The sequence below is a fragment of the Channa argus genome, chromosome 23 (assembly GCF_033026475.1).
Source record: "Channa argus isolate prfri chromosome 23, Channa argus male v1.0, whole genome shotgun sequence".
Taxonomy (NCBI): domain Eukaryota; kingdom Metazoa; phylum Chordata; class Actinopteri; order Anabantiformes; family Channidae; genus Channa; species Channa argus.
In genome coordinates, this window is record NC_090219.1 from 1,507,200 (window position 1) to 1,520,552 (window position 13,353).

The 13,353-nt window shown below is 37.0% G+C and overlaps 1 protein-coding gene across 6 annotated transcripts in view; it reads right to left on the reverse strand.

Moving 5' to 3' along the window:
* Nucleotides 1–3,622: 3,622 nt before the first annotated feature.
* LOC137108617 (diacylglycerol kinase zeta-like) overlaps nucleotides 3,623–13,353 on the reverse strand; it is a 106,331-nt gene continuing 96,600 nt past the window's right edge. For all 6 annotated transcript variants that reach the window (XM_067493428.1, XM_067493427.1, XM_067493429.1 and 3 more), the window contains 5 exons: nucleotides 10,757–10,797; nucleotides 10,315–10,435; nucleotides 9,778–9,814; nucleotides 8,887–8,986; nucleotides 3,623–4,639 (listed from right to left, as the gene is read on the reverse strand). In XM_067493428.1, coding sequence (XP_067349529.1) covers nucleotides 4,523–4,639; nucleotides 8,887–8,986; nucleotides 9,778–9,814; nucleotides 10,315–10,435; nucleotides 10,757–10,797 — 416 coding nt within the window. In that variant the 3' untranslated portion in view covers nucleotides 3,623–4,522. The remainder of the gene's footprint in view (nucleotides 4,640–8,886; nucleotides 8,987–9,777; nucleotides 9,815–10,314; nucleotides 10,436–10,756; nucleotides 10,798–13,353) is intronic.

Consider the following 13,353-nt stretch of genomic DNA (forward strand, 5'->3'; position numbering starts at 1 on the left):
AGATACAGTATAGAAATACAAACACAATTTAATATAGTTTAACAGATGTCTATAACACTGCAAACACTGTTCCTCTATTTAGGCCCAGTCACACATTTGGCACCAAAGAAGTCACTATTTGATTAGTATATATTATTTAGAAACCCCATTACCCGAAAACTTGGACCATGGTTTAAACATTTACATACATCCCAAAACAATCCCAGTGTCAGTAAAGATGTTCAGATATTCAGTAAAGATGAGGCAAGGTTTGTTACTGATCATAAACAAAATGTGTAAATAACTTTTACATATAATTTTATAACGTAAAATTGCAAAGAATTATGCTAAATAATATTTAGGGTTTATAATATCATCATGTCACTGCATTCAAACAAACACAATTCTGTAGTTGCTAAAAAAGTTTTTTCCTCAACCTTTCTTCATTGATGATCAAAGTGCAGTTAACTTGCATTTTCAGCTGAGTTTTCAATTCAAGCTGAAGCAGCTTGAAATTATTTACAGCATAGAAAATAAAAAAGCGCTCCAGGTGAGACACGTTTATGGATCAAAGTAATCTACAAAGATGAAAATACATCTATGATTTTAATTTGATTCATGTGATATTTAGCTGGTTTTAGGCATGTCACAATGAAGTAATTTCATGCTCTATGAAATGCAATAAAAATAAGCTGCATGAGTGTGCATGTGGGTGTATGAGAGAGTCGTTTTACATGTATCTGGACTAGCACCTCACAGTTAGGACAAAAAATCTGTACTATAATCCTCCGTGATGACACGTTTCTAGTTTATAGATTTATTTGACTTTCACGTTTGGTGTATTTTATGTTATTGAGTTTGAACAACACCTGATAAAAAGGAGGAAAAAACAGACGGAGAGGAAAAAAGAGGGTAGTCAGGTGGAAAGAAGGAAAATTGGAGATAAAGACAGAGACATGGAAGACAAAGAGAATCAATAGAAAAGTACCAGAAGAATGAACAGCTTAAGATAAGACTAACGCACAAGCATCTACAAAATAACTGTAATGCAGATTTGGTATAAGGTACAGTTATGCATGAGGTGAACGTGTGTGGCTATGTATAAAATATGTTGCATATATTTGTATTCAAGACATGCAGCATGCAGTTATTGATTATATAAATGAAGAAGGGTTGGAAATGATAGAAGCGTCTAAAAACCTTAAACTATTTAAGTAATTTGAATTAGTTATTAGATAACACTTTAGCATTTAGTTCAGATAAAATCAGACATATTTAAAGACAAGCAAATTTAATTTAAATACATTTCACCTGAAAATAACCTATCATGATTTAAATGCATTCAATGAGTGTGATTTTTATCAATCTTGTATTCTGAAATAGGTTTTTACTTACTTAGGTACTTAAAAAATAGAAGCATGGATGGAAAACTGAGAGGCCCTACCATGGGGTTCATGGGCCAGAACTTCCGAAGTTACTCTTTATGTTTCCGGTTTAAAGGGGTTCAGTTAAAAGACCAACAATGATGCAAACAGACTTCAAGATGATGATCAAGTCTCAAAATGATCAAAAAGAGGTGCAAAATAACCCCAAGCCAACACAAAAAGTCCCAGAAATAGACACAAATTAATTAAAAATAAGCAGCAAGTGATTATAAAAAAAATCACCCAAAAGCACAATTTCCTAAATCAGACACAAAATTACTAAAAATGGGCACAAATGTTTAAAAACAGCCATGCGATGACAAAAAAGACATCCAAAGGCAGATGCAAAATGACCAACTATAAACACAAAAATACTAAATTTGAGAAAAAATTACCAAAAATAGACAACAAATGACTAAAAACATGGAAATACTTTGATAAACAAACACACACACAAAATGTACAGTACATTGTCAAATATACAGCATACATGCATACAAGCCTAATTCCAACACACCAACACAGCGAAGATGATCAAATTAGCATGCAAAACAAAAAACTGTAAAACTAGTTTGAGACTCGAGACTCTGCAGTCAAATATATTCTAATTATTTACTGTACAAAGTGGAGCTAGACTTCATTAAATCCTGAGAATTCAAAGTGCACGGAAACTGTTTTCCCTTAACTTTGATTAAACATATGTTTTTGCAATGAATTCATGTTTCATCAAAGCACTGATCACTTTGCATCTCACAGTCAGTGGCTTCAAATACAGAGGAGAAGTCTGTCGGTTCAGATTGTGGCTGCTCTCTATTCAAACACCGCCAAGCTGGGCCAAACACTGAAAGACCAGAGAGTGCAAATAAACTGTGTCCTACTGTGGGTAAACCTGCCTGAACAAGTGGAAGTGTGAAGAATCTCCAAAAGAAAAAAAGTCCAGTCCAGGTAAATTGTGACTGGCATTACAAACAGAAGGGGGCAGAACCTGCAGAACATATGAATGAAAAAGTCCTGAAGTTGCAGCAGACTTATAAATGAACAGATAATAGGTTTTCTCATGTGAAATATCCTCCCATGATTGGCTTTCTGCTGCCTCAGATGCATATTGGCATGACAGTTCCAATTTTTTATGCGGAATTTCTTTAGACATTTCTAATAAATGAAGATTGTTGTTGGTTGTTCTTTATATCAGCAGCCTGATAACCTGATTCTGCATCTCCCTGTAGACAGGATTCTACCATGATTAAGGAATTTTGTGAGTAATATCCTGTGGTTGAAGCCCATGTTTCTACTGCTTTTGTCTCTCAGTTCTTGTGAAAGAAACTATTCTCTGTTGAGGTGAGTTAGCACAGATCCAGGTGTGTTTTCCAAGCTCATTTCTTTACACACTGAGGCCACGTTCACACCACAGACTGAAGTGGCCCAAATGTATTAATTTTTCCCCTTTACAAGTGATTTAGATCTGGGCTGACTTACAGTATGTATGTATGTCTGATATATGACTGATATGTGATCTAGAAATCAAGTTTGCATCGTGCCTGTCGCAATCAGTCAGTGTCAACGTCTCACAATCTATAAAAATAAACAGATGAGATGAAGTTTCACATTTGTTGGATATTTACGGAGAAACTTCTATTCAAGCCAAATGGGAAGGAATATTATAACTGAGCAGTTTGTGAACAAATTAAATTTCACTGTGGCAAAAATGTTTTCTTGACCACATGGCTCATTTATAAGTTAAATTCTGCATAAATACTGCCTGTGTGTCAATAAAGTAACAAGCATGTGATTGATCAAATTAAAGAAAAAGAAGGAAATTAGGCATTGACGACTGCAATGTGAACGTAGTCTGAGCATCCAAGAACCTTTGCGTTTCTTGGTTTTTATAAGATGATCAGCAGACTTTAAAATAATTTGTCCGGTAAACAGGAAATGAAATTTACTGGTAGAAACAATATCAATACTTTTGCCCCCAAAATTCATATAATCTTCACACTTCAGTACTGATCAAGTTCAATGGTAAAAACTAAGATCCCATCCCAAGTTCTGAGACTCTTTTGCAAGTTGATAGTGTCTCCCTGATGTTTAAAAACCTTAAACAATATTCTAAAATTTGATATTTTATCTTTTCTTATTATACTGTAAGTAGACCACTTTGTGTTCCCCTGTTGTCAATGAATAGGCTGCAGCTTTGGAAGATATCCACTTAAACTGGTGTGTAATGTTGAAGCCTTTTATTGTCTTCAGATTCATATTTTAAAAACATTTTGCACCAAACAAGAAATGTGGATTTTGGCTCACATCACTTACATACAGCAGGAAGCATCTTTTGCAGGAATCTGTTAAAGGCCTTTAATAACAGGATGAATGGTTAAAGCAAGTAAACTGTCTTTCAGTGTTCATATGGTCATGACAGTTGTTTTAAGACAAACTTGTTCCATGAAAGTAGCTGTGGACATTCAAGATCCACAGCAGATAAATATGAGGTCCAGACCTTTCCAACAATTTAGGCCAAAGTTTCTCCCCCGAGGTTTTTTTTTGGCTGGACATTCAATTTTTCATCTAGCTATCCTCACATAATGTTTATAATGAACATTGCAGTCTCCACGGGCACAGTAGCTCCTGTAACCAGGCACTAGAGTTTTAGTCTTGTTTGCTTTATGATTGAAAGAAATTCAAGAGTATTTTCAGACTTTTGTTAACTATGACATTAACCCAATCCCACAAAACATAGCAAAATATAAAAAAAAATGTAAAATTTTTTGAACTCCTCATACTCTTAGAGATGTTCCCATTTTCTTGGCTTTCCTAGCTCCTTTTATTACAGAGCTAGTTGAAATTAAAAAAGGACAACATAATCTGCACTGTCACTAACACAAGCTTTAATTTCCAATGTAATTGTCATTATGATCAGTGTTTCCATCATTATAATTATTAATCAATACATGTTGAGGTTAGATATGGCACAGCTTTACTCTCACTCTGCATTGACATATCAGCAGGAAACAGGGATGTGTGCATCAGCCCTCATGTCACACAGAATCTAAAAACTGCTGTCAGGCTAATCATGACAAAGAAGTTTCCTTGTCCACGTCTCTGTGGGAATGAGCTCAACAAGTTCAGACAGCTGTTTCCTGGTCTTCCCTCTGTATCATCTGGTAGTGCTGTCTGTTTTCCAGATAGGCTGCCAGTTCAGCATCGTGAGCCTTCTCAGCCCTGTTCTTAGGAGTATCACCCTGAGAAAGAGACACAAATAATTAGAGAAAGAGTTTTATTGCTCTATATTTTCTCTTGGCCCAGAATTTTCTTCGATACATGAATGCATATGAGCTGTGCTGTATAAACCGTTGTCAAGGTTTGGCCAGACAGGTTTTTTATTACATTCTTCGTAAACGTGGTCAGTTTATCAAAAGTAAGTCTGCTTCTGCCAGGTGAGACTACGCCCATTGTCCACTGTTAATCCAGGGAGAAAAATTTTATCTCAAGATATTGTGTAATAATTTATCGCTGCCTCTGTTGTTAGCAGTGTTTTTATACATGATATGTATAAAATATTTATTGTAACATAAAAGCTGGTATCACCGTGTGTAAAATATATCAAACCAAAACCCTTAACAGCGCACCGACATAATTTTAAAAAAGGTTCTTGGCTTGCAAGTCATCGTCTGAGAGTAAGCAAACATTGATTTGTAGAATTTGTGCACGCAGTCTGATCGTGTGTGTGTGTGTGCTCATTTCTTATTTCTGTCTGTTTTTCCAAGGTGGTTTTTTTTTCTGCTTGCTCAAATCTGCCAAAATGCTCACATCTGACTCGGCTTTTACAAATGCAGTTGTGCGAGCTCAGGCCTTTTCGGGCTTATATATGTTATTGTCAGTTTACCTGAATTTAAAAAAAAAAAAATCACATTTATCCTCACTGGTTAATCCCTGATGTTAGAATGGTTTGGTCTGAAATAGTTGTAGTATTATAGTTATCTGTAAGCTGGAGTATGAATCTGACTTTATATTCTAATCTTAGGAATTGGGTGTCTGGATTTCATAACAGGGAATAGTCCAGTGAAAAAAACAAAGGAAGCAGAGCAGGAGATGCGACAGTCAACTTTAATTTCAGTGTCTTGCCACGGACACTTCAACATATGGTCGGGTAGAGCGGGGCGGGTACCTCCGGTGGTTCAGCTTTCTAGGTGCCAACTAAAAAGTTCACTGCACAGGATTGTGAAAGGTAGTAGAAAAATCATTGCAACCCAGTTAAGCAGCCTGTCTGAGCAAAATCAGCTACTTAATAAGTCCAGTCCATCCTGTCTTACAGCTGGCATCCCCTGCATTCAGATATTCATGTCTTACTGAAATGCAAGTTGAAATTTTCTTTGCTTTACATTGGATGTTGTCTTGTACTGTTTGTCTTGGTGTTTTTGTGCTGCTGCACAAATTATTTCTTTTTGGAGATAACGGCAATTTTAAGTCTTGAGTGAAAAAACACTGCTCGCTCACGTGCCTTGATATTCAAACCACCAGAGACAAAGTTTGGTCATATGACTGCACGGCAGGGCCACTGCTATCACCACAAACAATTATAAAGTAGGTTTTATAATGCTGTGCTTCTGTCCCTGTCATTAGGGGGAAACAAAACCTGATGACCTATAACCAGTTGGACAACACCAATCAAAAAAAAAACAAAAAAAAACTTGCATCCCAAAAGTGGGCTTAAGCACAGTCCAGCTCTATGATTTGTCCACGGACTGTGTGGTGAGACTTGATTTTAGAATAGCACTGCTGTATACAGTAACTATGTCTGTGTAAAATGGTACCCAAAGGTACTGTAGCCATGCGCAACAGGAGGCCAACTCAGTAGTCTACAGTTCCTACATCGAAAAACCCAGAGATACTGCTCTGTGGCCAGCAATGTTACAGTGTTTTCTATTCTAGCTCTCTGGATTAAAAAATTATTCAGATCCATCCAGGAATAACAACATTTTAGTAATTTTTTCAGATATGACAACATAATGAAAGGAAATTACAGTACATTTTTGCTCGATTTAATTGAATGTCAAGTGGTATATTTTTGCATCTTTATGAAGTAAAATCGGGGTGGGTGAGTCAGGAAGGGCATCTGGCATATAAACTGTGCCAAAGCAACATGTGGACAATGATCCGCTGTAGCGACCCTGAACTCACGGGATAAGGCAAAAGGACAAAAATTTAAAAAAGTAAATAAATGAACTCAGATATATGTACTGTAACACATGAGAGGCACAATCCGGGGCTAGCCAGACCTCTGACACAACTCTACAAATTGCACTATTCTGTATAACGGACTGAAAAAAGAGCTGTGATAAACACTGGGCTGCCAGTAAGTTTGACTAGAGTTAGGTTTAAACAATGAATCCTGTTAAAGACAAAACACACTTTTGTTAGTCTCATTTCCACTTGCTACAATGACTGGTCTCTTCTGTTTTAACGATGGTGGTAACTAATGTCTGTGCTGATGAGTTTTCCATTTCACATTTCTCTTTAGAAAAAAAAAGCAGTCAGTGAAGCAGCATTGTCTTTAGTAGATAAAAACAAAATCATAATAAACAACTGAAACAAACAATATGTGTCCTTGAGCAGACACAGATACACACACCACATATTTTAAGTGATTGTTTATGGGGGAGAAGGCACTAAATCACTTCCAGAACATATTTTAATTAACTGAATCGTGTGTGTGTGTGTATGTGTGTAGGATAGAGAGTGTATTTGTCTTTGGGGTTTCACCAGATTTGGAAACATTCCCAGAGAGAGACACTGAGTGAGCTAAGAGCGAGGTGCAGGAAAAAGAAACTAAGATGAGTAACATAGCTGCTCCTAAAGCCTGCAGTTTACATTAACCATTCAGACATGTGTGGGGAGGGGGTGCAGAGAGATGTCAAGATGAAACAGAGTAACAGTGAATGTCAAAATCATAGTCTTCTCAAGTCATTTGTCTCTTTTTTGGCTGCACTGTCTCGCTGCCTGTCTCTCCCTGCTTCTTTTTCTCTGTAACTAGGTCATTGCTGAGTCCAGACAGTTAGGAGCTTTTGAAATCAACATGGAAAACTGAACAACAGTGAAAAGAAATGCACACTCACGCACACACGAGACAGCCACAATGGCAGACTCCAGAAAACCCAACCTTTACTTAAAGATGACTAGTTATTTTTTATACTGTGATTTTGCAAAGCAGCTGGTTATGCAGCAGAGTCTTCAGTAGCAACTCCTCCTTGAACCTGCTTCTTTACAACTGATGATAGCCCTGAAAATATGTTTTTGTAAGAAATGCAATTGCAACTGCATTATGTTTTTTAGGATTAGTTGTTACAAATTACAAATATGTTGATACAGAATATATTAATAAGTGTTGCCAGACAATGTGTTAATTTTCTGCCAAAATACTGCAGTACAACATCCAGCTATTGTGATTACACAGCTGTTTAGGCTTAGAACAGATTAAGGTTAGAGAAAGACGAGCTCCATAGAGAAAAACGTAACATTGACATGTTAACATTTTGTGACACAGAAAGAAAATCACAAAACAATTTCAGAGTGACGATTCCAAGTAGCTAGTGCACACACAGGACTCTGCAGTCAAACTGATATGGGACAGCCATGCACTCTCGCCACACAATCCTCAGCGATGTAAGGACATCCACCAGTATGGGCTGAAGTTGCCTGGGCAACAGCCCATTTGCCCTCATCGGCTGAGGTGCCCGTCTTCAGCTCGGTTCAGCTGTGACAAACTAACATCAATTCCATGGTTAGTTTATGCAAGGCCAAAATTAAACATGCAGGTTTTCTGGTAGCTGTGCTCTTTGCAAGTTTAGATTCATATATTGATACCACAGTTTGTGAATAGAAGTTGGTTTATTAGAAGCAACGCATCCCTCTGTAGCTGCAGGTTATAAACACTTATTAAGATGTCACTCCAAACACAACCAAAAGATTAGTTTAGTTCTAATTAGAATTTAAATATTTTCATGGGTGTAATTCACATGTAAATCCCTATTTGACATGCTTCCTATAGATCAACAGCAGCAAGTGAGGGCTTTTACCCATGTGACATACAGTACACATTTACTACACCCATTGATGTGCTGTTTATTAATTTTAGATGGGAGAATGTTGCAGAAAGTGGCAGATAGTAGAAGAACATAGCGGAGCAAAGGTTAGGATTTTTGAGTCTCATGATGACACTAGCTTACTGTAAGTTGCATGTTACAGCTTTAAGTATTTGGGGCAAATTTGTGGCACAAATTTAAATTTTAAACCACCAATGAAACTCTTGTACACTGCTTCTTCATGCTGTGTAGCACACGAATTCTGTGTACTGAATTCTGAATTAGGACAATACAATACTTGTTTCTTTTTACAAATGTATTTAAAGTCAGTATAAATGTCAACGTACATTCACCAAACTAAATGGTGAACTCTACACACATACTTATAGGGTTTATTGGGAACCTACCTGCAGGTCTGTTTTCATCAGTGAAGCTCCTGCTTCTACCAGATAATAACAGATGGTCCTGTGACACAGAGATGCAGCTCGATGAAGAACTGTCTCCCCTCTGGTAAAAAGTACAGAGCAGAGCGAGAGAGAGACAGAGCAGAGAGACAGACAGAGAGACAGAGACAAAGAGAGAGCGAGAGAGAGACAGAGAGAGAAATCACCAGCATTAGAGCAGCTCAAATCTTCTGGGAGTCCAACTCCATTGACGATCAGGCACCCTACTGCTTTTGTTTGCTGTCTTATGTTTATTCCCTTTAAAAGCTGGTCCACTTGTTAGAATGCACTGCACAGACAGACGAGGCCACAGTGGAACACCATCAAAGCTGGTGCCACAGTCATAGGACAAAGTTTGAGAGGGTAGCAACATTTTCTACAGGCATAACTAAAGTTTTTGCATAAAACTATCATCACAGATGTAAAAACGAAACAACTTCAACATTATCACTTTGAAATGTCTTTATATTGGCTTTAATCTAGTGTGAAGGCTTCAGCATTCACCTTATTGCATGTATACAGCTCTTTACTACTTTTATCATTTTAAAAATATATATACTTTGTAAAAAGTTTTCTTTGACGACGTCATCGGTGTCAACGTCACCACTGAATCACACAATTGCCTTTGACATTTTTAAGGCTAACTGGCTTTGATGTTTGCCTAACCAGTGTATAAGGAAGCGACATTTCATTTCAGCTATTTCTATTTTAGCAAAGACAGTCCTGCTTTTTTTAGCTTTGCTTGTAAAATCCCTTCAGCGCTGAAGCATTTACAGTGCATTCTCTCTTTGGAAATGCTTTTCCCTTTAATATTTGACATGTTTAGCTAATCAGAATATCCATGAGTGTACTTACTGTAGCTTTTCTGTGACATCAATCAGTTCACTTGGAGCTGAAAGACAGAAGAGATTACTAAGATGATATCAGACTACAACAGTGACTGTATGCCTGAGTATCAATGGCATATTACAAAGTGAATTAATACATGATATCTGTTTTAATTGCTGTCAAATTTTATATATCTCATGTCTTAATTCTCTCAGTTTTAACTGATAATCAGAGATAAAGACAAATAATATAACTGAGATTGTTGTAAACCTGTAATGTTGTTGCTACTGCATGAATATATTGTACAAAGCTATTTTAGAAATAAACTAAGAAATAATATTCTCATATCCATGAATGGGGTGTGGCATAAAAATCCAATTAGGATGGTTTGTAGTATTATAATATAAAATCTTTATTGATTCAATTAAGCTCTGTCATGGAGGTCGAGAAGCTTAAACATATTAGAATTTAAATACAATACTTAATGAAATGCATTCACATTAATCTACAACACGTGGATTTGATAAATTATATTCATATCAGATCCCGGTTAGCTACAGTTACCATTGTCAAGAATGTAGCGGACCATCTCTTTGTTGCCTGTACTGACAGCATGGTGCAACAAGCTGCAGCCTGATTGGTCCAATCCTGTGAGGTCCGCCCCCTTTAGGTGCAACTCCTGCAGCTGTTCATAAAATGGGTTAGGCATTAAAGGCAAGATGCAATTTGTGGCAATGATTGCATTCAACTCTGCAAATAGTAACACACACGCAGAAATTCCTTTGGGTTGCTACACATCAACAGATAAATCTGATCAATATTCAGTCCAATTTAGCTGTTTTTTTTTATCTCTATCATCTCCTAAGGGAAATAATTGTCTCCTTGTTCCACTATGTTCTCCAGCTTTAACATGGTGGATCTCCACAGGATCCTAAAGCTTTGGGCCAAACCAGCATAATCTATGATGGATAAAAATCATGGATTGGTTATTAAAATAATTATTCACCTTCTTTAGGTCCTTCTTCTTCACGCACTCAACCAACATCTCTAGCATGTGAGAAGGAGAAAGTGGATATTAAAGGTGAGTAGTCAAGATGTCTCAGAGTCAATACAAACTCCTCACTTGATGTACAGTAAATTAAGTTGTTATTCAAAGGTAGGCTTTCCACTGTCTTTGCTTTGAAAATGTTTCCAATGAACAAAATATGCACATCTGGTTATCTCTTGAGGTTATGTTAACAAACAATCAAAAGCTTCGGATAAAATTGTGATGCAATCACAGTGACACATGACTTAACAGATGAAATTATAGTTAGGATAACGCAGAGCAGCATAACAAAGAACCACAAATCTGCAGACAGACACAGAAACATGGGTTAGATTGACTGTCAGTTAGTCAAAGTCAATGGCTTTCGGCTTGTTCCTTCAGGGGTCGCCACAGCAGAATGTGTTCCGCATGTTGATTTGGCATGAGTTTCAACCCTTCCATATTATTGAGTTTAACTGTCAGTTGAAATGATGATGAAAATAAAATTATTCAGGAAATTATGTTCAGGCAATTTGGTTGTATCACATGTGGGTGGTCCCATCCAGTGATATACTGAAGTATTAGCTATAAAAAATATTTTAAAAATAAAACATAAAATCCCCATTTTCAAAAGGAAAAAAGTAGGAATTAAGCTAAAGGAAGATGTATATATGGATCAAATACTGAAGAGGCAACTTTATCTTTGAATGACAGAGCCATGAAAATCTCTGTAAATTCTCATAAATTACAGTTGCATATGTAAAAAAACAGCTTTAAAGAGAAAGTAAAATTGTGTTTGATGGGAAACTGGAAGTGTACAGAGCTTTTCTCCTAAAAAAAAATGCAATCCTATGCAACTACAGTGCAAAAACAAATGTTTTTGTATGGAACCTAATGCACAGGTTGGATTGTATTGGAAGCTAATTAACATCTTTGAATTGGACATTGCATATCACATTAATTATTAACATATGCACATTATGGTACCAGAAAATGTAATTGGTCGCATAACGTTCTTCACAAAACACATTTGCAATTGTAACTCATAGGAGAAATGGTAGAGTTCTCCTTATTTGTTCTTTTAGAAAAATACATCGTTTTTTTAATTATTAAGATTGTTAAGCAATGTTCAGAACGTGACAACTATAATCTCACTGTTAATATGTTACACATGAATAGATAACTAACATCTGCGTATAATTGATGGGTAATGCCAAGGCTTATAACCATCAGAAAGCCGACCCATGTTGTTAAAGGTGTTGTCATTCTCAGCCTGTATGAGGTGAGAATTGTGACAATGTACTCTTTAACATTTTAATATAAACATGAAAAACAAGGAGCACACAGTATGGAGTCAAAGGTATTTGCAGTACCAGCGAGAGACAAAAAGCAGATAAATTTACGGTAAAGTACATGTATGTCAAAGCCATTTCAACCACAGACATACAGAATGATCATTTCATTGGTTACTGGTTAAAGTGCATGCTGTGCGCATGGCTGAAGCCAAGCTGAGATATGAGATGAATGTTTATTAGGTTGACCTCAATACTCACTCTCACTCCTCCTCTCTCTAAATAGCTGAATCCTAATCCAGTTATGCTAGGCTTAGTGTGAGAAAGAGAAAGAGCAAGAGAGAGAACGAGCGAGATCGAGAGTGAGAGAGCAAGAGAGAGTGTGTGTAAGAGAGAGAGGGAGATAGAGAGCGAGCGAGGGGGGGTAGACTTCAAAAATCTCTAAGAGCTTTTGTGCCTGCAAGACAAACCAAGAGCAACACACACACCACAAAACCCAACACACACTCCAAATGTAGGAATTAAATAATTTAACTCAAGGGGGGGAATTAAGTAAACCAGAGAAAATGAGAGGTAGTTTTAAGACATGAGAGAGGAGAGATTTATGTAACCATAGGGCCTATGCATAGACCTGTCCCCCACTTTATGATGGACTCAGAAATCTTTTTCTCTCGCTCTATCTAATACACCCCCAACACATACATGTCACTTGCACCATTGAACCCTTCAGTTTGATGCACTCAACCTGTCTGACCCATATGGGAGCTGTCTGGTGTGTGTGTGTGTGTGTGTGCATGCGTGTGTGTGCTGATAAAAAAGACCAGGACGAGTGTCAACATTAGACGATGCATGCATGTTAGACAGAAAGAAAAGAATTGAATTTTAATGATTTCATGAGTAACCCTGTTCTCTTCTCAAAACAAATTATGCAAATTAAGGGAAACATCATCCCAGCTGTCTAACGAGCATTCAGGTACAGTCAGGGCGACAGCGTGTCAGGTTCTCTGATTGGATGAGTTCAAACTGATATTAGTGCTGCCTCATAAACACTGGCTCTCCATTCATTTCAGTAAGAGCGTTCTGTAGGAGCAGCAGAAAAAAACAGCACACAGTCACCTAGGAAAAAATGAAAAGGGCAGCTTCAGATTCATCCATCTTAAGAAAATACTCAAGCTGAAGCTGTAGTGAGGCTTCTGGTTGTCTGCTCAATTAGTTTGTGTTAGTCAAATGAAGTCATTGTAGAACATGTTTTTTCCATGTGCCACAGTCAGCATTTCCTTGCAC